The sequence below is a fragment of the Grus americana genome, chromosome 3, assembly GCF_028858705.1.
Source record: "Grus americana isolate bGruAme1 chromosome 3, bGruAme1.mat, whole genome shotgun sequence".
In the NCBI taxonomy this organism is placed as follows: domain Eukaryota; kingdom Metazoa; phylum Chordata; class Aves; order Gruiformes; family Gruidae; genus Grus; species Grus americana.
In genome coordinates, this window is record NC_072854.1 from 91758631 (window position 1) to 91783237 (window position 24607).

The 24607-nt window shown below is 50.1% G+C and overlaps 2 protein-coding genes across 3 annotated transcripts in view; one reads left to right on the top strand and one right to left on the bottom strand.

The window, feature by feature from the left end:
* Positions 1-4109: 4109 nt before the first annotated feature.
* On the bottom strand, positions 4110-14482 carry MRPL14 (mitochondrial ribosomal protein L14). The gene is made up of 3 exons (XM_054819773.1): positions 14360-14482; positions 7250-7342; positions 4110-4760 (listed from the first exon to the last, which is right to left on the bottom strand). Exons 1-3 carry the CDS (start codon positions 14401-14403, stop codon positions 4394-4396), a joined length of 504 nt encoding a protein of 167 aa, XP_054675748.1. The 5' UTR covers positions 14404-14482; the 3' UTR covers positions 4110-4393.
* A 4-nt stretch (positions 14483-14486) lies between these two features.
* The window catches only part of TMEM63B (transmembrane protein 63B), a 47745-nt gene continuing 37624 nt past the window's right edge, over positions 14487-24607 (top strand). For both annotated transcript variants that reach the window (XM_054819771.1, XM_054819772.1), the window contains exon 1: positions 14487-14638. The gene's annotated coding sequence lies outside the window, so the exon portion shown is untranslated. The remainder of the gene's footprint in view (positions 14639-24607) is intronic.

The following is a 24607-nucleotide window of genomic DNA, read 5'->3' on the forward strand; positions in this document are numbered from 1 at the left end:
CTGTCTCTTTCCAGACCCCAGTCCTCACCGGAGAACCCTGTTGTATGTCTTTTCTGGGCAAGCATCTACCCAAAGACCATCTCTCCCTATCCACATAGGATGCCCTAAAAAAAGAGACCCCTCTCCCCCAACTCCCATGGAAGAATGTCTGGGCATGAAGTCCCGGCCATCAGAAGCAGAATAGGCACCCTCTCGGGAGCTTAATCTGATGCAAACCCCACATGCAAACACACGGGAATGGACACTAACCCAGGGACCCAGTTGGAGCTGACCAGGGAGGCACATTTGTAACAGGGCAAGAACCCTGGAAGGACTCTGCTTTGGGCTTCCCCTTCCCTCTGCAGTGGGTGGCAGCTCCCCCAGAGGCTGCTCAGGAGATGAGAGAATTCCTCCTAAGAACTGTCTCACACTGGGTGAAATTTTCTCATTTACCATATAAAATCATATTAATAGCAGAATAATAAACATAAATAGGGAGCAGAGGAAGAGAATGACCTTCTAGCAGCTGAAGTAGGTGGTGTTTTGGTTTATCTTCCCTCCCCTGATGGAGTCATCCCACCAGCCTGCAGCCATCCTTCAACAAAAGGACCTGCAAGAATTGCTACCCACAGAGGAAATCACATCTGATTTCCTGGCAGGATGGATGCACGAGCAAAAGCTTCCCATTTGGAGAGAGCACAGTCTCAGAGGGATCCCAGAGATGGATCCCTCAAGCCAGAGCCGAGGAAACCCAGCAGTGGCTCCCGGGACACCACCGCCTCGCTGCTCAGAAGGCTCTGGTGCGTCCGGAGCAGAGCAGTGGCCAGTCTGAAGCGAGAACAAGCAGGTATCATCCCCTGTGCTGAAACAAAAGAGAGGACCCAGAATATGGGTCCTGCTCAAAAGAAAAGAAAGAGAGCCCGGAGAACCTACATCAGCCTGGGCCGCTGGCAAGGTGCCGTCCATCTGCCCCTGCCTGTGCAGGCCCCGCTGCCGGAGCAGTGCTGGGGCAGTCAGTCAGGATCTGACCATCCCACAGCCACAGCGGAGCCAAATTCAGCAGGACAGGTGGGAGCAGGCTAAGGGCTCATCCATGAGCCAGGCCCTTTCCCCTCGGAGAGATGCTGCTACAGGCAGTGCCTGGAATTTGCCAAGCACAGAGCTGTCACTGCGGGCCAAGGATTTCTGTCGAGGCCATGATCCTTGTTAGGGAAAGACGGGTAAAAACTGCAGGAGACTATGGGATATGCTTAGCTTAGCTGTCTGCATGTCTGCTTATTAAGCTCCGAGGTTAAGGATTTAGTTCCACATATCAGTTTACTTAGAAATAAAGCATTGCTTCACATTTTAATCTCAAGTATGCCGCATTGTCTTGCCTGCTTCCTCTTGTGCCCTCTCCCCACGACCTCTTCCCCAGCAAAATGCTAGAAAGTTATTAGCAAATATTCTGTGAAATATTTAATATCCAAACAGCGGGATCTATGCATCCCATGAGGGACTCATAGCCCTTATGCTCAGGACAAGAAAAACAAGGATTGTTTGCAGGCCCCCAGGTCCTACTGGGAGACACATTGAGGCTGGAGCTGTTGCCAAGCAAAAACCTCACAGTAAAGCAGCCCTATAGATGAGATACAAATCAGGCTAGCTGGGATGAAGGTAGCCCAGTCTGGGATGGATCTCACTTCCACTGTGCCCACAGCCTTTGAACAGAAACGAATTACCCCATACAAGTGACATTTGAAAGTATATTTTCTGGCCCTGTGTTAGTGGAAACCATCCTTCTCTTCTGTTCTCAAAAAGATTTACCTCAAGGACGTCTGAGCTCCTTCTGTCTGCAGGAGGAGCATGACAGACATGTCAATTGGCTTATGATTTGTTTATTATAAAAACTATTAGAAGTATTTGTTTATGTGTTTATCAGGGTTGGGGGACTTGCAAAGGCTGCAGGAATGTTTTCTAAAGGAAGAGCATAGAGCTGCTAAGTGGTGTAAACACTTTCCCTAAATACACGTAAAAACATACACCCTTTTTTTAACTTGAAATACTGCAGCCTGTTACTGGGATTTGCTTCAAAAAAGCTAAAAAACACAGCTAAACTTGGGCTGTGAAGATTTACCGGCTAACAGCAGGGCACAGCGCTGACTTTCCCACCCCTTATCTGCACTGGGTTAGATCAGCACCCTGCAGCCCTGCACAAAGATTCCCCGGCGCCAGGATCCGACCTGCACGCCCAGCGCTGGCTGCAGCCCCTTGACCTTGAGCAGAGCCCAGCTAGTCCCACGGCCACGGCCCCACTCCGCTCCTGCAGCCGGGGCGGGCTGGCGGAGGGCCCCGCCTGGCTGCAGGGAGCCGCTAGAGGGCCCGGCCGGCCCGACGGAGGATGCCGGGGCCAGGCAGAGCCGAGCCGGGCCGGGCCGCTCCCCGCCACCCCGCTCCCGGCATCGGTGCGTCCGCAGGGCTGGCACCGAGCGTCGCCAAGAGGCACTCATAGAGCAGTGCTCATCGCACACACACACACGAAAAAAAAAAAAAAAAAAAAAAAAAAAGGAGCTCCAGGAGCATCCCACGCTGATCCGGGAATAAATTCAACCAGGGGAAAAAAAGGCAGTGAGCAATGCCTGAGCAGCCAGGCCATGCCATGCCCCAGCAGCATGGTGGCAAAGCCCACCCGAGGGAGGGAGGACAGTCACGCTCATTGCTGTGACCAGCACACGCAGTTTGTTCGCTGTCCCGCTTAGCAAAGTGGTATAAACATCTCCTCCGAGCACGGAAAGTTCCTCCTGGAAGTTGACTGCACTTGGATAGACTGGACACTGACATCAGCCAGGTGAGCATCCGCTCTGCTGCTACGTCAGTGGACAGACACCTATGAAGCGAGCAGGCTGGGGGTTTAAATGCAACACGCAAGGTTCAGGACTCGGAGCAGCAAACCCAGCATTCACTGGCCCATGGACAACAAACAGCAAGCAAGAGACATGCTGCCAGCAGCAGCCGATTCTGCTTTCCCACTGATCTGGGCAGCACATAGGCTGGGCCGCTCCAGTTTACAGGGAAGTTTTACTAAGGGGGACAGTGCCCTTACTTAAAGGTCAGGACTGAATTTAAATTTAAAATATCATCTTACCTGCATTACCTGGAGTAATGGAGTGTGAGGGATCCAGGGCTCACCTTTTCCATGGGCAATGTGGATTCCACAGCAGGGAGCACGGGGCAGATACATCTGCCAGGACTATTTAAAGTGTGGTACAGCTCAGCACTGCAGTCCTCAGATCTTCCCACAGGGGCAATGTAGGGCCGAGGTGAGGAGCTTTCCCGGCATGACAGGGAGGGCAGGTGGAAGGACAAGGCACAGCCAGCTGCCACCGGACCCGTGAGGAGTCAGCTCAGGGGCCTGAAGCTGGCCAGACTCCCGCTGGCTGCCTCCCCTGCACCCTCTTCACCAGCACCGCTATCTGTAGGAGTGCTCTGCCCCAATGTTCCTTTACCTGCTACAAGCACCAAGTTTCTCTGCTCAGCTCCATATAACAGGAGATGTTTGGCTCCTGGACCGCAGCTGGCCCTGAAAGCAATACAGTAGCATTTGCCCACTATCGTGCTCAAGCTTAGGAAGCACCACTGGACAACAGCTGGTCTCACCAACCGACACATGCTGCCTATTGACAACAGGTAATGTCTGACGTGGTCCCAAAAAGCAATCCAAAAGGAAAGGACCTTTCCATCTGAACCCAGCCCTTGCATTACTCGAACACAATTGCCTGAGGTTGGTCAGGTGGAGAGCATAGGCTGCATCTCAAACCTACCGCATTCACCTCCTCTTCCTACCTCTGCTCCCCCATCCACGGTGTACCCTGCTCAACCACACACCACCAAAGGTGTAGCCCATCGTGCTCTCCCAATTCCGATTCCTCCTAAAGACTTTTCTTAAGCAAAGACGTAGAAACTAATCCTTTTACTGAATGTGCCCAGGGCACCAATAGTTCATCATATATCTCTCCTACTCTATGACATGAATCCATTTTGTAGACTCATGTCATGGGGCCAGGGACAGCGCTTTGTGTCCTGCTCCTGGGGAACTGGGAAAGGCTGAAATAGGGAAGAGAGAGCATAAACAGTACAAAACGAGAAGGATTTTCATGTTCTCATTTTAATGTTAGAGACCAAATTAACACTGCCAGAGCAGTAAAAATGAAGGAGCATTGCCCCAACACACTGCACAAGTTCTGCAAAACAAATCAACCTTATTTTGGAGGAAAACAAGGTATTTCAATATTTAAACTAGCTGTTTGTTTCTTAAACAGGAAGGGAGACTTGATAACTCAACTTTTTCACATTTCACCGTTTTCTAGAAAAGGACCAGGGAACAGCTACTGTATGAAAGGATATAAACAGGATTGCCGGAAACCTTTCTTAGCTTTCATACAAAGTTGCGGGCAATGGCCAGTACTTTGGAGAACTCTCCTTCTCTCTGTCGCAGGATATACGGTATTGGTGTTTTTATTCTAGTCCCTATCGGATTTCCGTTGTCTTCTATAAGTACCACATTGTTGGAATCGAATCTTGGTGTCATGGGTGGGCCAGGCATCTTGTGCCCTACAATCAAAGCCTTCTTCTTTTCTCCTTTGATAGCCAGAAGGATCTTATCTCCTACTTTGCCAACTCCTGTCTTGTTATACACGTGGATACATTTTGGTGGCCGGTGGTACGGTGTGTTCCCCAAGGCGCTGTTGTCCACCACTCGCACGCGGGTGAGTTTCTGTATTGCTTGGCATGCTCCAGTGATACTGGCAAAAGGAAGGAAAGAATGAGAGACGGACCTCCTCAATAATCCTTGGGGACCAAGGGCAAACCCAGCAGAAACCACTCGGAAGGCGCCAGCAACAACTACATACCATATGGGTGACACATTGACTGCATTCAATGTGCTCTTTGAAAGCCAGATGCTACTTTGGGCTTTGCACACTCTTTAGTAAATGTCAAACATAAAATGACTGTTCTACTCTGAGCCACAACTAAAAGATGGCATGAAGAGTGGCTTGCATTTACCGGGCTTTTTAGCAACTGCAGATGATTCCATTCAACTTCAACTTACAAGAAAAAAATATGTGCTTGCTTCTGCCACAAACAGCCTACAGGAAGCCAAGACTCAAGTCAGGCTTTTTCAATCTTGTACACAGTCCCCAGCAATAAGGACTTTTCTGACCAATCTTTTCAGTGAAGTCTATGAGGGTCTCCCACCTTATTCTGGTCTCCTTATTCTGCCTGTGCTAAGCTGCCACCAACTAGAATCTAACGGATCATCACCTTCCTCACGTGGGAGGAATCCAGAGACACACAGTCTCTTCTCTATCTGCTTGTTCTGTGGGATTATCAGGAATAAGAAACAACAGAAATAAACTGCACAATCCTAAATTGTTAGATCTGACGCTGAATATGCTTGGGAACAACAGGAATAAACTAAGAAATAATTCAACCTCCCTTTCAGGAATGGCTATTCTTTTATCCAGTAAGCTCAAATTCAAGTGGTTTGTTGCTTCCCTTCAAAGGACGCCCAAACACAGACCATCAGAAAAGCAGGAAGATCCTTTCTACTCCTAAACAACTGCTTTACAGGAAGGTACTGGAAACATGCTGGCCAGACAGCTGCAGGAATGCCAAGCTGCTGTCAGCTGAATTACTCAAATAGACAGCATATGGAATCACCCTAACTGTTCACCTTGTTTTGCAGAGCAGAAGCGTGTACAGTAAATAAAGACCAATGGGGACCATTACCCCTTCCTGAAGACAAAGGACCTGTACGTGCAATGGTGCCTAAAAGAAGAGTAAGCCATTTGCTGCGTATCAGACAGTGTGGATGGACATCAGTTGAAGCAGACATTTTTACATGCAGTAAGGGAAGGCTGGCTGGGTCAGTCTGCGTTAGTCTAACTGCTCTAGAGGTCCAGTGCTGCCTTTCAAAATTTGTTTCCCGCAGCAGAGGTCTACCCCAGCTTTCCCCTACAAGCAGACACCTCTTCTCTCAGAAGTCACTCACCTCTGCAAACAGCCACCCTCTCCCATCCCATCCCCTGGCAGGGACTGTTGTATACCACACTCTATCCTCTACTTGCCAGGCTGTGGCTGCACAGCAGGGAAGGCGGAAGGGAGGAAGCTGGAAAGGGACAAGAGCATTGTCGCAGGAAGGAGAAGGGGAAACCAAGATGGGACCGAGTACACAATGCAGCAGTAGCAAAACAAGTGTGATTGCCCAGGTACCACTAGATGAGACTAACTGTACAAGGACTTTTTCTTTCCCCTCCTTTCTTCATTTCTGCCACAGTCTTGGAGCAAAACCCCACCATATCCAAAGCAGGCCCACCACAAAGGAAAGGTTTTCCCGTTAAGACTGCTGACATCCTGCAGAAGCACTGCTCACCTCTGTGGACTCGGCCTCCCTCTCACTGTCAGTATATATATATATATATGTATATACACACACACACCCCTTTTGAATGTCTACTGGCCAATGCTCTCATGCAGCCCATTTACAGAGAAAGCCAGTAAGACTTAGATACCTCCTGGGACTATCACAGAGCCTAGCCCTGAGCATTGTCTTAATCCCCTCTCTAGGCCACAGTCATGGGGATGACTAGTCTCACCCTATAAACTGAAGCTCTGACCCTTCAAAGAGGTATATGCTAGAGACTCCCCATACTTGCACAGAGTGTACTGTGGGATTAGGCTCTAAGCTTTGTGCAAGGCATTGCAGAACATGAGGTCCATAAATTTAAGAAGCTTTAAATGCCTTGAGCCTGGAATTAGGACCTAAAGAAAAATAACGAAATGGACACTGTTAAAGTAGAAGGCATTAATTTTGCAGGTGACTCTTGTTCTAAATATCTGAAATTATGAACTCTGGAATAATTTTAAACATGTAATTGGCTTTACATGAGCAGGGGCTGGCTGTTGTTTTTTTTGGACTTGGCTGAGAAACACAGGCATTTTCAACTCCTGCTTGCAGGCCTGTGCATCACCCTCAAAGGCCTAAAAGCCTCCTTACATGTATACAAAAATGCAGAGTTCAGACCACACTCAAACTGCCAGGAACCTGCATCTGTTGTTGTGTCTGGGCTCACTTTACAACCTGTGAAGAGACAACTAGATTTTGTTTTATTATATTATCTTTTTTGAATTAGAAATATTGTACCTTATGCTTGACCTGCTTAACAGCACCTCTTTCAATTGGGGAAATTCGCGCAAGAAAACAAAAGCAAAAGCAGGATTTGAAAATTACCTGAAGTGTCGCTGGATCACTGTGCTGCTTAGAGAGGTTAAGGATAAACCCAATCGCATATTCGAGAGCGCCATTTGGATTCCGTAACCCACCCTGTGTAAGAAACAAGAGAATTTTGAACTCGCGAAAGCGGACAGAATTTGTTTTGCTTCCTTTCCCTTATGTGAATCACACCCTAGAGCCTCAGCACCTCTTCAGAAGCTGCAAACCACAGCACACAGAATGTGTGTAACAGCATCCACAGCACGCTACAAGGCACATCAACAACCCGTGCCTGAATTCAGCAGACAATCTAACTCAGAGGTGTTTACTACAAAGCTGAACTCAGAATCACCGCACTGCCGTTTCCTGCACACAGAGGTAAGGGCCCTTCTGCGTGCACTGTGAACCATGTAACAAGGAGGTTTGAGAATTTTGGATGTGAACCAATTTAGAGGCCGCAGCGACCAGTAAAAGCTACCATAGTTACTTGTAAAAACTACCAATGTTACCTATAAAACCAAGTGAAAAGCCAGAGGTGCTCTGCAGACTGGCATCACAGCTTCGAGAAACAATTTGCCAGACAAGGGACAAAACACCCCTGCTGAGGGCATGCTCCCTCTCAGCATACACAAGGTGTTCAGCAGCCCAGAATCACACTTCTGCCAATCTCACCCTGTTACGGCTACCCAGATGAAACAGTTCCCAGTAACTTTATGGTGCTCGCTCAACCCAAACTGAAACACCCCTCTGACTGCAGCAGAGCTGGGTTGCAAGGTTAACCTCTGAGTTCACCACACTCTCTTCCCTGACTGCATCTCTGGCAGTTCCCTAACCTCATTCTGTCAGACTGACAGGGACCAGCTTGCACGCACAGTTGCAAAGGCTTATCTGAACCCAGATCATTTTGCCAGACATCTCTTTATTGTTTTTATTTTTCCCCAGTGTGTTTGCTTACTTGGGGATGTATGTTATTTTTAAGGTTTGTGGTTGTCCTAAAGAGCAAGCGTTACCTGACAGCAAGATGAGAGGCACTGGAGAGGGGCACCACAGCAATTCTGTAGCAGCACTCCCTGAGCAAAGCACACCATCCATAGCAAACCGTCTTGCCTGTCATACAGGCAGGTTTGTAAGAGATCAGCAACAGCCAAAGCTTACATTTATTTGCTAAACAAAGACACTTTTCAGTGAGGTAGAAGATCTCCAAACAAGTTCAAAGCTTCTCTTCAGAGCTCGGCTCCACTGTTTGCTCTCTGAAAAGATATTCCAAGAAGGCAGTGTTTTTGCCGCAGCTCCTTACTGAGCTGTGTGATCCTAACGAAAACAAGGCCCTGCAGTATTTATAGTGCTGCTGGCAATCAAGGTCCAATTACCTGGGCCTTGCTGCTGCTAGGATATCTAAGCAAGTTCAACTAGGTTGCCTTTCTGTAAGCTCACGCTCTGCGTTGGCAGGGAAGACGGCCTGTGTCCCGTTCTGCGCTTGGGTGTACTGTTTTCTTGTGTGAAACTCAAACCCAGTAGGTAATATAAACTCCTACTTCCTCCAGAATCGCATCGAGGCTTTGGATCCCTCTAGAAAACCCAAACAGCAGCAAGTCGGCCTATCTGTTGTCTCTGACAGATGCTTCCTGGGAGAGTCCAGCTCTATTCCCCGGTAGGGATGGTGGCCTCAGTGGCAGGAAAGGATGGGTCTGCTCATCCTCATCACTACCTAAGACAGATAGGAGAGGTCTGCTGGCTCATGGCAGGGCAGGCGCGGGTGCACGCTCTGCCCGTGACGTCAGGACCAGCACAGCTAGATGTGCTCGAGGCTGCGTGCCAGAGTCCTAAAGCACTGCCTAAACTCTGAACTCACTCCCCACTCCAGGGAGGAGTCACCATTTGTTTCTACCCTCTGGAAGCAGTGAAGGTTTGAAGTTACAAAACTACCAGCAGAAGCATCAACAGCCTTAAGTGTCCAAGGACTGTTTATTTTTCCAGATGACTCAGTACCCCCTTCTTTGCTAAGAATTATTTCTTGACACATTAAGATGTGTCATGAGCTAAGAAACTTCGTATGATTGATTATTTGGTATGAAGCATCCTGTTAGGAACGGAGTAAACAGGGGGGATGCTTCCGATTAGCAGGAAGGTTCAGGGTGGAGAGAAGAATGCATCTGTGGCATGGAGTACAGCATGCAAGGATGCAAGTGGGTTCATGAAGAGTGAACCATGTTTTCAGCTATCATAACGTGTCAGCTTCCCTTCTAGAAATGAACAGCTGATAGTTTGAGTCTGTCTCCAGGCGTTCCTTGACCAGACCCAGTCCTGATTTACTCCCTTCGTGGCTGTGAACAGGGCACTTCATCTCCTCCGCCCTCGGCTTCCCCCTCTGTGGAGTGGCTAATTACTAAACTCCAAAGGGCCCAGAAGCCACTCACTGTGCCACGCTGGGTGCTGTCACACGAATGCTCCGAGTCGGTGCCGAAGCTGAAAAGCAGCTATAAAGCGATGACACCCATCAGCCCCAGCGCACCCGGCACCTCCCTCCTTCCCAGCAAGGATGTTGCCTCACACCAGCAGGGCTTAAAAAGGCTCAGAGGAGGCTGCACTTCACACAGGCGTGAGGAACGCACGTGCCCCGAGTTTGCTCCTGAAGGTGGCTCTCCCAGGGTTGTCTCTGACCAGGTTTCAGTGCTTGGAGGTGTATGGGAAGAATACCCCCATAACCCTCAAGCACAGGAAAATTTGCAGGAATTCCCAGAAGTCTGCTATTGGTATTGCCCAACTGATAGAGAAGTGTACCCTACAATACCCTGGATGGGCAAAACACCACTGCTGCTTAGTACTTATTCACTAATACACTCCTGACCAAGGAATTATCTCGGAAGGGACTTTTGGAGGTCATCTAGTCCAATCTCCCGCTCAAGCAGGATTAATTTCCAAGTTGTTCATGCTAGGCAAGAACAGTATTTGAATGGGCACTATCCTGAAATGAAAGGCCCAACACAAAGATAACTATTGATATAGCATAAGCCACACATAGCTGCACCAAAGCAACGACAAAGAACCACGCAGAGCAACCTCTCTCCCAGCTCCTACTCTGCTGCCCCTAAATTCTAGCAGTGGCTCCATCTCATGGTTACAGAGCCTAGTTTCTTAAAACCAAAATCATAGAGATGCTTTGCTTCTCTCTGCTCCACATATCAGTTAAGAGTTAGCACAGACCTCAGACTGAGTTCAGAATAAGATTCAGAACGGGCGAAGGAGTCTGTTAATCAAATATTCACTAAAATGACCCAATTTCTACTTCACTGGATAAGTCTGAGCACACAATAACCTGCTACAGCAAACACTCCCTTCTCAAGGGCTCTTCAGCCATACCCCATTCAATGCAACAGACCAACATCAAATTCCAGCACCGCACAACAAAGGAACTCTTCATCAGTTACAAACCTCTGGAAGTTATTTACCCACTGCACTATTTTCAAGTGCCATACTAAAGCTACCACCTTCACCGTATTCACTTGAGATAAAAGAACTTATATTTACTGCAATTTTGAGTGTTTTTTGAATGGAGGAGTTCTGGAAAATTTCATCCCAGCTAACAGAAGCAGGCCACATACAATATTTTCATCAAATGCATACAAATGCGTGAGTAGACCACCTCAAGGAGCTGATACAAAGCAAGGACATCTTCCAGATAAGGAGGACAGGATTACATACTCACGTTGAACCAACGTCAGGGCACACCGTACCAAGAAAGGAAGCCCTGTGTCCCCCAACACACATTTCCATCACCTCCTTTATGCTGGCTCTAGCATTCATGTAAATCAGTCACAGTTTTCAGCTAGATCAGTTCCCTGATCCAACTCATCCCGCGTCTGTATGAATGCTGGTGCGAGGGAATGTGGCAAAACACAAGACTGGGACTTCTCCTTTCACTGCCAACCCAGACTTACATCGTGACAGTAGCTTCGGAGAAACAGAGAGATTTGGACAAGAAAAGGATCTCTTTAATTTCAGCAAAAATACTGATGTGCTTCATGAGAACAGTCTGTATGAATCTGCATTATTAACACAACCATGGAAGCACTAAAAAGGTCTGTGTCTGAACACTCAAGAGGCCAGTGCAATGGCTCTGACCAAGTTTGTATCAGTAGTGTGTAACCTAACAACCAGCCAAGGTGCCACTCTTACTCTGCCTGCATCCTAGAGTAAATGTATTTTTAAACAGTGCTGTTACCTAGCAATCCAGTATTACTTTTCTTTTTAATCACAAGTTTTGGAAATGACACCTGCTCCCTATATTCCCAAGATCTGTAGTTCCGCAACCATTCAGCTATTTCTTTTCCTTCTTTCTGCTACCAACCCATCCACACAAACAGGCCCCAGGGAAAACCATCGTACATTGCAAAGCAAATGCTGAGGCCTACTACCAAAAGCCTGCTGTCAAACATACAAAATAAAAAAGGGGAAAATATTCTTCACTTTGATAATAGTAACCTGATCTGCACAAACAGTGGGGGCCAACATCCCCTTTATCCTTCTAAGAGACCAAAATAGACATGCTCCAGGCACCGCAAAGGTTTGAACTACATCTGTCATCCATCATTAAAACGCAGGAAATAAATCCAAGACAATATGCGCGATGCAAATACCTAAACCCCTACCCTGCCACTGCAGGTTTATTTATAGACCGTCTGCCAGGGTGAGCTACAAGAGCCAACTGTGAACTACCGGACTCAATCCATTCACAGCTCTCCTCATAAAGGAAATGATGTGATTAAGGGCTTGTGTGTGTTAAAAATACACAAGATATTAATTACCAAGACATAATTGGTTTTACATTAATGACAGCCAGAAAGGCCAGGATTCACAAAGAGGAATTAAGTCTTTTTGAATTCCGTTTATGAATAGGATTAGCTATTAAACAGGATATTTATTGATCCAGGTTACCAACAGAAACTCATTACAGGTACATCTGTTAACAATTTTGAAGTAAAACACAGTAACCTCATTTTCCGGATCACAATCAGGAAAGGCAGATAAAAAAAGAGCTGAATACCTTTAATGGAAAACTTACTTTTGACATTTTAAGTATCCAGAAGCCCTAGCTCTAAGGTACTTATGGCTCTTATTGTTCTGGTATCCAAGCACCTTAAACCATTCTATATATTCATATTCACAGCACTGTACTAAAATAGGAAAGGATTATTCCCAGTGCATCAGCAGGAAATTAAGCTACAGAAAGGACAACTTCCTCTGTGAAGTCAAAGGAAAGGAGCAGTAGAACAGGCACCTAACCCCAGCAGCTCTGCTCTGGTATGGTCTGTGGGGCTGGACGTGAAGCCTAGCAAGGTGTCTCTGCCTTCTGGAATTACATGTGAACCGAGAGAACTGCCCACACTCCCATAGCTTAACACTGCTACCACCTCTCAAATGTATCTTTACTACTTCTAAAAGCTTTGAGGTCTCAAGACAATAGGTGGCAAGCCACAAGACCAGATTCTGTTCCCAGCCCTGACCTGGGTGACCAGGTCCCAACCAGCAAGGTGTGATTACAAACCAGATAGTAGTAACCACACTGGGAGGAGCTGTGGCAGGGAAAAGGCCACAAACAAGAAGGAAGAGAAGCTGGGGAGCTGTGGCTCAACCTATTAAAAAAAAAAAAAAAGTCAGGAACCACTGACCTAGGCTAGTTGTTTACAGAACAAAGAGCGATAGTGGCTACAGGCCTTCGTGATGAAGCTACACCAGAAAAGCATTCCTAATACAGACAGAATTCAGCCTTAAGAGAAACCTAACCTGGAGACAAAGGCACACCCATGCCACACGGCAACACAGAGCTACCTGGAGCTTTGCTGGAATAAGCCTCACTTCTCACTCAAAAAGCTTCCCTTAACTCCTTCCAAGACCCTCACAGGTAAGCTTGGGGAACTTTTGAACGAGGCAAGTGAACACAGCTCAGATGAGCATCTGTGTCCTGGTTTTACAAGGGCTGGCTGCTTGCCTGTCTGCTTTTACTACCAAGTCTTTCAACACTTATAAGAAACCTGTCATGCTGTCTTCTTCCCCAAATTGCCTCCTCTTACTCACCGGACCTCCAAAGAAGTTTTTTGGAGAATAACCAGCAAAGCACAGACTAGCACCCACACTTCCTGAGTCCCCATGACACACGAGTAAATGCCACGCTTGTCAGGACACAGGAATTTTGGTCCAACTTTGCTGCATGACTACTCATACCCACACAAACCTAATCCCAGCAGCACTGCCCCACGTGAATTCTGAAGCACAGAAACACTCCGAAGGACACACGTTGAAGAGTATCAGAATACACGCTGAGTTTTCCTCCTTCCCCAGGCAAGACTGCTAGGGCACAGGCTGAAGCCCGGTGGGAGCAGAGGGTGCTGCTGCCTGTCAGAGGCAAGATGCTGTCGGTCACCCCACCTGCAGTGCCCTGTCTGCAGGCAACACGAAGGCTGCAGGCACCGCACAGCCCAGGCTTGGTCTCCCAGGTGCTTCCGTGAGATGTCACGGCCCTGCTACGTGCCGCTCAACCCACATGCCGTCTTCAAGGCCAGCATTTCTGTCTTCTTAGAGCAGCAACCCGTGCTCAGGGTTTAGACCTTTCATGCCCCACATACTGAGCGTCAGCAACGCCTGGGACAAACGGCTCCCTATGAGAGACAGGCAGCAGGGCCGGCACCCGGGGGAAGGGAGGCCCCGGACAGCCCGGGCGCCGCAGGGCCCACCTGCGAGCACGGCAGCCGCACACGCACTGCGGCCCGCTCTCGCCCAGCCCCAGCGCCCGGGGGCTGAGGGGGGCCGCCCACGCCCCGAGCGGCTCGGCCACACGGCCAGGTGAAGGTCCGGCGCCGGCTCCAGGGGAAAGCCAGCACCCCTGGAGCAGCCTGACCCGGCGGCGGGGCAAGGCCGCCGGGTCCGCAGACCGCGGCCTGGCCCCGCCCGGGAGGCCTAAGGCGCCGCGGCTCAGGGGCGGGGCGCCCGCTGCCGCACAGCTACCTCCACCCGGCGCCCGCTCCGCTCCCCACCACCTCAGCCCGCTGCCGGGGCCGCCTTTGCGCCCACCCCCTCCCGCACAGAGCGCAGACCCGGACCCCCTCAGCCCCCCCACCCCCCGCCGCGCACCTCCGAGGGGAACGCGGGCCCTCCGCCCGCAGGCTCGCGCGCATGCGCAGCACCGCCACCCGCGGGCCCCGCCCACCGCTGTGCAGGACCGGCGCCTCCTTGCCCCGCCCACCCGGGGCCCCGCCCCGCGCCGATCCCAACCGAACCGAGCCGAGCCGACCCCATCCCAGCCGGGCGGTCGCCGCTCGTTCCTCTGTGCGGCGCAGCGCGGTACCGCAGCGCCCGGCCCGGCGGGGCGAAGCGGCAGCCCGGGGGGAGCCAGTCCGCGCCTGACACGGGGTAAGTGAGCCGCCGGTGCGGCGGGGTGTGGCGTGGGGCGCGGTGGCTGCGGCTGCGGCTCCTCCAGGCCAGGCGGGCCCGGGGCCGCAGCTCGCAGCCTCGGTGCTTGCCGGGTGGGTGGGGGCCGCAACGGCCGCGGCTCAGGCCCTCGTGAGGGCGGAGCGGGCCGGACCGGGCTGGGCGGCGCGGCCGTTGCGCGGAGCTCCGCAGCGGGGGCGGCCGAGGGCGGGGGGCGCCGCCTGCCATCTTGGGGCGGTGCGGGGTGGGGGGCGCGCCCGGGTGCGGTGCCCGCGGAGCGGCCTGTCCGGTCTGTCTGTGCCCCCCCCCCCCCCCCCCCCGCAAGGCCCGCCGGGGCTACGTAAAAGCACGGTGGCTCGGAGCTCCGAGGCTTCTCACCCGCCTCCCAAACGCCCGTCCTCTGCCGTCTCCCGGTGCGCCGTCCCTCGGCTCGGCCGCTGCTGGGTAACGTGGTTTCTGTACCCCGGGGGTCGTCGGACCCGTTTCTGCGGTGTGGCAGCGGTTCCCATCTCACCTGCGAACGCCGTCGGAGGTGCTGAGGCTGCTTTTGTGTGTGCTCGGTCCTGGGAGAGCTGCCTGCCCTCCTCCCTGCCTCTCTCCTCCAGGCATTGCTGTGAGGGAGAGTAGCAGGGAGGCAGAAGGGATGTGTCAAGGCTGGGAGCAGCAGGCAAATTTCTGATCTTGCCCTGCCTCTCGTGCCCTGGAGGACTTAGCAAAGAGCTATTAGATGGGGCTTGTGTCTGTGGTCATGCAGCCAAGCAGTTCCTTTCTGCTCTTGTCTTGATCACTAGCCTCTCCGAATCAGCAAACCATGTTTTTTTCTCCTGTCCTGGAGTGTGCCCTGGATGTCTGTACGTAGCTACCTGCTGGAGGCATCATGCCAAAAATATGTGACGTGGCTGCAGTCAGCCTGGTGCCTGTAGTAGGTTTGATAGCTCTCAGCTGGATGGAGCCCAGGTGTTTGGGGAATTTGGGATTCTGGGCACCTCCCTCCCTTGTCTTTCCCTCAATAGCAGGAGTTGAAAGCAAAAGGCTCATCAGTGTGTGCTCGGGGTGTGCTAATTTAGTTGTGCATAGTCCATGAGGAGCCCCCGTGTATTTGTCTGTTACTGTGGAAGTGCCCTGCTCCATCATGGCATCCTCTGGAGCGAGCACGCATGGAAAGCTGTGGGCCGCACAGCAGGAACGTCCCATTAGCAGCAGTCACAAAGCCACTGAAGGGTTGCATGGCACAGGTGCCTCTTGGATGGTCCTGCAGATGCCCCACCCAGGTGTGGGACAAAGCCTTCACAAGAGCATTGCAGGGACCTGTACTCTTCCCCTCCAAACACCGGTGCTGTACATCCCTAATAGCCTTTTATTCTCTTAATGCTTCTGAGAGAGTGGAAAGCTAACCACTCAGCTTATAATCGACTCCAGGAGGACTCCGTTCAAACCAGAAATAGCAAAGCATTAAGGATGTTGCTTCTAATGACCGCAATTAGCTGGTATCTACCTAGGAAAGAGCTTTATTCATCTCGAGCCTCTTCGTGGTAGGAATACGCTGTCTTTACAGGGAGAGAAGTCCTTTTCTGCAGCCTTCACCTGGATACAATAGGAGCAAGATAAACATGAAAGAAGATGCCTTTGAGGGGGTTGGGAAGAGACTCTGGTTTGGCTCATGAGTATGTTTTGTTGCACTAAGTTTGCTCTATTTTTGTCTGTTCCTGTCTTCAGTAACCTTGGAAGGAACTGAAGCTACTGTATTTTCTGAGGGTGTCGGTTTTCTTGTCAAGAAGGCATTGCAGTGAGGCTTTGCAATGCTCCATTTTCTCCCCCTTTGACCAGAGCATGGTGCAACTATCTCGAAATGTCCTGAAGCTGTGAGTTGAGCCAAAAAAAAGAAAAATACTGAGTGCTTTGCTGCTTGTTAATTTTTGGGGATTTTGTTTTCATCTGGGCTTTTAAAATATCCTTGGTCATATTTTTTCGCTTTCTTCAGCAATAAAACGGGCTAGGAACTAGCGTGAGTTTTCTTGATAATTTTTTACATAAAAAAATATCCTCGTGAAATCGCTTCATTCTGGGAACTAGGACTTTAAGAAAATCCCAGGTAGCGTGAGATTTGCAATAAAAGCCTGAGAGCTGGCAGTGCTGAGGGCCTGCTTTTTGTCCGTTTCTAATTATACTTTCCTTGAGCCCAGAGTAACTGGAGTGCCTCGGGTCATGGGGAGCCCTGCAGCGTTCTGCCGGCAGCTCCTCTGCCACCCTCCCCATCCATACTGAGGTGCAACTCCAGCTCGCATCCTTTCTGTAAGCCTCCATCCTGGCGGCAAGGGTGAGGCTGTATGCTGGGCACCCATGGGCTCTGCGGGCGGCACCTTCCGCTCCCAGGAAAGACAGCTGGGATCTGCACTGTCTGACGTGAGGCCTGCGCAGCCATGGGGTGCTTGCTTTGTGCTGGAGGAGGAAACCCTGGGCATAGGATACTCTGTGTGCCGTTAATTGCAGACAGTGCTGGTTATGGATCCTGTGGTCGATTTGCATATCAAAGCATCTGAGAGCTCCGTGGTGGGTAAGGGAGGCAAAGATGATAGGGCTTGCTGGAGGCTGGGGCTGGATCTTCCCTGGGGCTTTTTGTGGTGCAGAGATGAGACAGGATGGTGGGGATGTTTGGAAAATGGAGATTGTTTCCATGTCCTTGAATGACAGCACCGTAAAAGCTTTTTTAATCTAGCAGCTGCTTTCTAGGGAGTGGGAGTCAAGGAGAGGGGGAGCAATCCTTGGTGGCAGTCCCTCAGGCTGCTCCTGCCCTACCTCCTTCCTGCCAGCGAGAGCTTGCCCAGTAGCCTGCTGCGTTGAGCCTGGCAGCCCTGGCCAGTGGCTCCTGCAGCGAGTGACCACTGTGCCAGCCTGTTGCCTGGTCTCCATGCAGCTTCTCGCACAAGGAGGTGGAGGCCCTGCTTGGAGCCTGAAGCAAAGGAGCAGGTTTGCTACTGCCTGAACTGGCTCTGCAGGGTCCCAGGTCTTGCCTGATGGCTCAGGAGGCATTGGGGGGGAGCAGCGGAGCCTCGAATGGGCCGTGGCCTCTGGGATGCTGTGTGAGTCAGAGGAAGGTTTGCCTGTGTCTGGTCTCAGCACAGCTGTCTGCTGTTCCTCCTGGCTCTGGAAATGAGCCTGAGGAACTCAGAGCTTGCTTGCAGGCTGAGCTGGAAACAGAGATGCAGGTTTCTAGGCAGGGAGAGAGGGAGGCAGTCCCTGTGTCCCTCTGTCGCTTTGATCTTAGTAAGTGTGGTGCCTGTCCTGATGCACTTGCTTTGAAGGACTGTGGCATGGGGCAGCCAGCTTCTCTGAAGGTAGCTCCGCATTCATCGTGGGAGTGCCTGCTGCCTGGAACTGCCGCTCTTGGCCTCTCTCCTGTGCAGCTCAGGCTCTTGCTGGGAAGGACTCCTTGTCTCGCCAGCCATGTGGGGAGTTGGTGTGTACAGGAACTACCTTGAGTTCAGCACCTCTCTGCCTGCAGCCATTGTCCTGTCGGCAGCTCTCTGGCTCACTCGGGGGAGTGAGTTGCAGGGGCAGGCCTGATGCATTGACTAGAAAGTTGGTTAAAAGGAGAAAAACAAAAATCAAGGAATGAAAAAGAAACGTGCATGTGTGTATGCACTGTGCAACAGAGAGAGGGCGAGATTCATGAAGCCGGTGCCAAGCCTGTAGAGCAAAGGCTTGCAGTATGAAATGGCTTTTCTCTGAGTCTGCAGGCCTGTGGTTGGCACTGCCTTCTCGCTTCATGTCCTTCCAGTGTGGAGCTGGTGTCTGCCCTCTGCTCCAAATACGGATTAGCTGCAGGAAGCCCAAGACTCTCTCGCTAAGCATGAGATGCAGAATATTTTGCTCCATGCTCCTCTGCGTGGCACTTGTTGCCCTTTGCAGGGTTCTCTTTGCATGCTTGTTATATGTTCCCTGCACTTGATTGCTAAAATGTGCTAGAAATACTTCTGTTCTCCCCGTGGTTCTTGCATGTTGATATTATGTGCCTGCCGTTCCCCCTCTTCTGCTTTCTAGTCTTTTCCTCCTCATCTCTCATAAAGCCAGGTGGGGAAGTGGGAATGCTTTCCCAGTGTCCCAGTGCTCTCCTTAGGCCAAGCTCTTCCAGTGGCTACACAGCTTATACGGGTGAGATGGGAATCCTGCTGACATAACCCACTGCATCTTTTGAGTAAGGTCTCCTGTTTTTGATGTGCTTTGGTCTAATTGTTGATGCCAGCAGCTTCTGCTCATGTAGTTATTGTGCTGGGAAGTGAGAGAGGTCTTGTTTTATGCGTGCTGGTTTTCCCTAGAGAAATTGGCAGTTGATAGTATGGGTCTGGCTCAAAGCAAGGTTTTGAAGATTCCCATTTGTGTGGCCTGATCGAGGAAGATGTTTGTGCTATTGTATTAAAGAAAGGGGCTGGATCTCTCAAGGGATTGTCTATTCAAAAGGTGGCACATTGCATCAGCACCAGGAGAAAGCAGCTGCAGGCAGGATTCATGTCTGTCTGTTTTCAGTATGTTCTGCAATTGCTTTCCTCAACCACCACAACCGTGCTGCCTCTGAGCAGCAAGCTGAAGAACCTCTCTGCCTTTCTCTGGCTGGAACAGCATCTGCTGTGGGTCTTTGCTGTCTGACTGTTGCTTGTCGTTCCCTAGAAGGACTGTCTGTCCCCAAAGCTACTCCTGTGACTCCCTGCATTGGGTTTGCTCATCCCCTCTGCCCCCTCCTGTAATTCTGTGTGCAGAGCAGTTGCTTGCTTTGACACCCTTTTCCTTTCCTGTAGGGATGTTCCTGCTGGGTCTGTGCAGGTCTCTTCTCCTGACTCAGTGCAGAGCATCACCCTGCAGATAGCCAGCTGCTGCCAGCAATGCAACCTCTGGCTCTGTCATGCCAACAATGAGGCCACGTGGTGGTGATCATGGGGAGGTGTTGTGGTCTCTCCTGTTGACCTGCGTGGAAGAGCAGTTCCCTTAGGAGCATCCCACTACCTCCTGATGTATTGCTGACATGGGTCAGGGGGAGGATGCTGCTCTTAAGTGGAATCTCTTATGAGAGTGCACTTAATGGGAGAGTCGTGTGTTGGCCTGGCCCTACTTTTGCTAATTAAATAGGGGCTCTGTCTCGGGTCCCTTCAATGCCAGGGGGTGAGACAACCTTGGCATCATCTTTTACTTAGAGGAAACTCAGATGGCAGCAGGCTTGTCTCCTGCTTGAAATAATTATCAACATTTGATGTCTTCTGCTTGGAGGTCAGACGCAGCGCCTGCCTGTCAGCGACGCAGGCTGGGGAGGTCTCTGCAGCTGACCTTAGGATACTTGGACTCTTAAGCAAAAAATTTAGTGCCTTTGGGTCCCAAAGAGGATCTTAAAAGGGATTCATCCCTCAACTCCCTGTGCGTATGGTCTAGACTCCCTTTGTGTGAAACCATTGGACTCTGGAGGCTCTCAGGTGATGCTGGTAAAGCCGACATCTTCCCCAGGATGACTGCGTATGCAAGTTGGTGATTTGGTTTTGCTGGGCTCTTGTCTACGATTGAGGTACAAACCTGGAAATGAATTATTGTGTGTCTGCTGAACTGCGGTAGCTGCCCAGGGGCTTGTTATTACTCACAACACAGAAAAGGCAGCTTGAGTTGGCATGAGTCTCAACATTATAAATCTGTGAGGAAGGAACTGGATTTGCAGTGGATGTGAAACTCAATGTGAGCTCCCAGCTAGGGCAGAAGGAGCTGATGCAGCTATTGGGTAGAAGAAGGAATTGGCTCCTGGCTGCGTAGAAAAGAGGAATAAATAAAATGTGACAGTAAGAACTCTGTCTTCACCTTGCAAAGAAGGTCAGGGTGACAAGATACTTAAAGGAGTTAATTTTAAAAAGTGAATCCAAGCACAAGTCAGAACAGATGACAAGACTAGTTAGGAAAATTAGATGTGGGCAAAGCCTTATGAAATTTCCCTGAAAGTACTTAAAGTATAGACTAAGGCAACTTTCACATGGTGAGCAGCCACCTTAGAGAATATGTAGTGGAGGGAGATCCCAAGGTTTGATTCCTTGAAATACAGGGAGAAGGAATGGGACTACATCCAGCCTATCCAAATAAACTGGAATAAACAGTTAAGCAGTTAGTGTTTATCCTGTTAAGGAGGTGGGAGAATATGCTGATTAAAAATCCATCAGCGTGCATTGGAATGTACCATGTCAAGTCAGTCGATGCCCTTGCCTACTGGCTGAGCGGGGGCGACGGTTGTGATAAACCTTTACTTAAGTCAGCCTGTGTCACTGACCCAAGTGTCGACCTCGTAAACAAACAGTCAAGGGGTGGGAGATAGGAAGCATCCCTCAGGTGGACCCGCAACCAGTTGAAGAGCTGTACTCGAAAGGGTTCCTGTCTGGTAAGGAGACCGTGGCTAGGCAGGGCAGAGGAAAATGTTGCTGTTACCAGGGTTTGTGAGTAGGATGAGTTAGTGCTCTGCTGGAGAGGAAAAAAGCACGAGGCAAGCCTTGTGCTAGGCCGTATGAGGAGTGGTATCTCTAAGGTACAGGAAGCAATTAGTGCTCCTATTGACACAGATGAGGTGTTGCTGAAGGACCAGGCTCAGATGTAGATGCAACCCTTGGAGAAGGATGTGCACAAACAAGAGTATCCAGGAAAGCAACAGAAATTATTAAGGTCTTTAGAAATACAGTGTGGGAGGAGGGATGAGAAGAACTAGGACTGTGTAGCCTGAGGAAGAAAAGATAGAAGAGGGAACTTTGTGGTCTTCGAGGACATACAGCAATGTACTTCTACAAGACTGTAGTTGTGGTGAAGACAGGGCAGGAAGTCACTTTACCTGTAATAAGGGAGTTCAGACTTTGTGGTTTTCTGTAATATCAGTTGGGATAGTGAAGCAGAAGAGGAGGCTACCTTGAAGGGGTTTATATGTTTTTGGGGATGTGTGTGGTTTGTTTTAGAACAAATTAGACAAAAGTCTGTAGATATGGATGACTTGCAGCTGTCTGTGCCTAAGGAGCAAAGAATCTTGCCAGATGGCCTATTAAGGCCCCTTCAAGCCAGGTAGTTATGTTTGACACCTGGAAAGGCAGCAGAGGGTAGCCCTAGGAATGAGACTTTACTGCTGTAGGAGGTGCTGGGGAGACTGCTACTAAAATATTCTGTCTAAATCTAGTGTCAGTGCTCGGAAAAGGATGCTGAAAAATTGAAGAGAACGCAGAAAAGAGTTGCAAAATAATCTGAGGGCTGGAGAGAAAGCTTTATCTTGAGAAACATAAGGAGATCAATCTGTTTTATCTAATCAAGGAAAAGATTGAGGTAGGACTTCGTTATCCTGCATAAGCATAACATATCTTATGACTGTGTATCATTAGCTTGGTAGGATAGAAATGGCCAGGCTATGAAGAGTGGTAAGAAAAACCTGTGGTGAGGTGCTGGGGCTGTGGTCACCTTCAGAGCTGTGCAGCCAGCTCTCCCTTCTCTTGCACAGGTGGAGGTCCCTGTCTTCACCTGTTACTGTTTTCTCAGTGCACCCCTGTTCTCTGTGTTTCAAAGCCCTCCTTTTCTGTTGCTCCTACATTGGTATCTATCTAAGCCCTTTCCTTGAGACTCCTCTACCTTCTGAGGAGGCATCTTCAGTAAAAGAAAGCACTAGCCTGGCCCCACCTGATGTAGGGTGATACCCTGGCAAACCTACACCCACTTTCTGCACATATGTCTCTGAAATTGTTCCCTGCCCTTCCTTGCCCCAGCCCATCATCCACCTCTGAGTGATTTATAGTATCCCTTCCCTTGTGGCACCCGGCTTCTTTGCCAAACAGGTACCTGGGAGCAGCCAGCACCTACTACCTCTCCAATCTCAGCGCCTGTGTCGGTGAAATTGATGAATGAAACCACATGTCACCCTCACCTCTGGTTCCTGCCAGCCTGCAGTCCAGTGCTCTGTCACTCATAGCTGCTGGTTTATTTAGGGTCATTACGCCCATTTTCAGTCCGTGAGGCAATGTTTCTGCCTTAGCCTGATGAACAAACTTTGAGAGGGAGATTGGGTGAGATGCCGCAGCAGATGGCTCGCTAAAATCTTGCTACATCCACGACTTCCCTTTCACCCACTAACGCTGTAATGCTGTTAAAAATAAAGATGATCCAGTGTGCCTGACAGGATGTGTCCCTTGTAAATCCCTGCTGCCTAGTGCTCCTGGAATCTCGTGCTCTTGTATCTTCATGTTTTATTATCGCCTGGGGCGGGAGGGGAATTTCAAAGCTAGTAGATAGCTCCTGACTATGGTTGTGAGTCAGGGGAAAGCAAATGCTTTGATGTGTTTTAAGGGAGAAGGGGGGAAACCCCCCCAGCGTTTCACTCCTTTATTTTGTTTTTTGTCAAGCTTCGTTCCATTTGATTGTTGTAGAGCTTTGGTTTGCAAGAAATAACCCTGGTAAGTGTTTGTGTCCTCTGGGGAGTTGAGTGCTACAGGGTAGAATAGCCTGAGTTGTTCCAGAAGAGTCTTGTGGAGTAGCAGCCGTAGCTCAGCTCTTCTCCGGTGGGTATGGGGTGAGGGATGCACCTTTACAAATCAAAGGCATAAAAACATGGTACGGTAGCAGTATTTGAGCATGGTCTGGGCCATGTCTGTGTGATGCATTAGGTGCCTCCTTCAAAACACCTGCAGCTTCTGGCCTGCTTGATATGTAGGATTGCCTGTTTTGATTGCACTCGTGATATATTATTTTGGAAAAATGCTTCTGCTTCTCAGCCTGGCTTATTCCACCACCTCAAAACATTGAGAAGCAGTTTTGCCAGTATAACTGCACCTCCATCAGCAGAGTCATGCCTGTGGAGACATGTTGATCGCTTGGGTCTTTGCCTCTGTGTCTAACAGCTATGCTTGCAGACGTCTCTGGGATTGGCTGGGTGTGAAAGATCAAATAGGACCTCTAGTTGGAGCTCAGAAATCTAGGGAAGAATGGATGGGGCAATCAAAGTAGAGGAGGTGTGCAGCTTTAATGAACCTGTTTTCAAAATATATGGGTGTGACTGATGTATGGGTAGGAAAGCAGTGCTGGAAGTGTGTAGCTGGTGAATAGAGAACAAAGCAGGTTTCAGACAGCTTGGGGAGAGGAGGCTTTGCTATTTGGACTGTAGCATGTATGCTCTGTCTCTTGTTTGCACTGCATTTCCTGGAGCAAGAAAAAGGGTTTTTAAACTCATTTAGTGAAGGTAGACTCCAGCCTGTCCAAGCAGCAGTGCAGGTAGAGCTGTGCTTTGTGGCCAAATGGGTGTGTGGACTGGAAACTCCCAGCTTAGTCCTGAAAAGCTACTGCAGAGGGGTGAGCCTCTCTGGCCCAGAGCAAGTGTGCCTGCTCTTCCTTCTGCTCCCCTCCTTGGCTGTTTCCAGCCTGTCAATCATCCTGATCAACCTGTATTTGCCTCCCAACTCACCCCAGTATTTCAGAGCATCCCTTGACTTGCAACGTGTTACTGATTGTGAAGCCTGCCCTTCCTGCCAACCCCTCCTTGCAGAGCTGGCTCTGGAGGCTCCAAGCAGAGCTCTGGGGGAACACCCTCTCCTCCTACCCCAGCACCCAGGCTTGGCTGCCTTGTTATTCCTGCTCTGCCTCCTCACTTAGAGGGGTGTGTGTGTGTGTGTTTTAGTGCCCCGCTTTGCCTGGAGGAGCCTCATGCCAGGCAGATTTCAGGATCAATGAGGGTTTGAGACTCTAATGTGACTGGAGGGGTGGTTTGGAGTTTTTGGTTGTGTGTGGGTTTTTTTAGTTTTTTTCATCTATCCCTGCTGCTTATTAAGGCATGTATGTTGGGGATGGTGGGACAGGAACCTCTGCCCCATTCCTTGGTAACCCAGCAGGCAAGAAGGTCCAGGAGGAGGCCCTGCTGGTGCATACTGCTGCCTGCTGTGCCAGAGGAGGAACCTCCTGCTCCTTCCCCAGCGC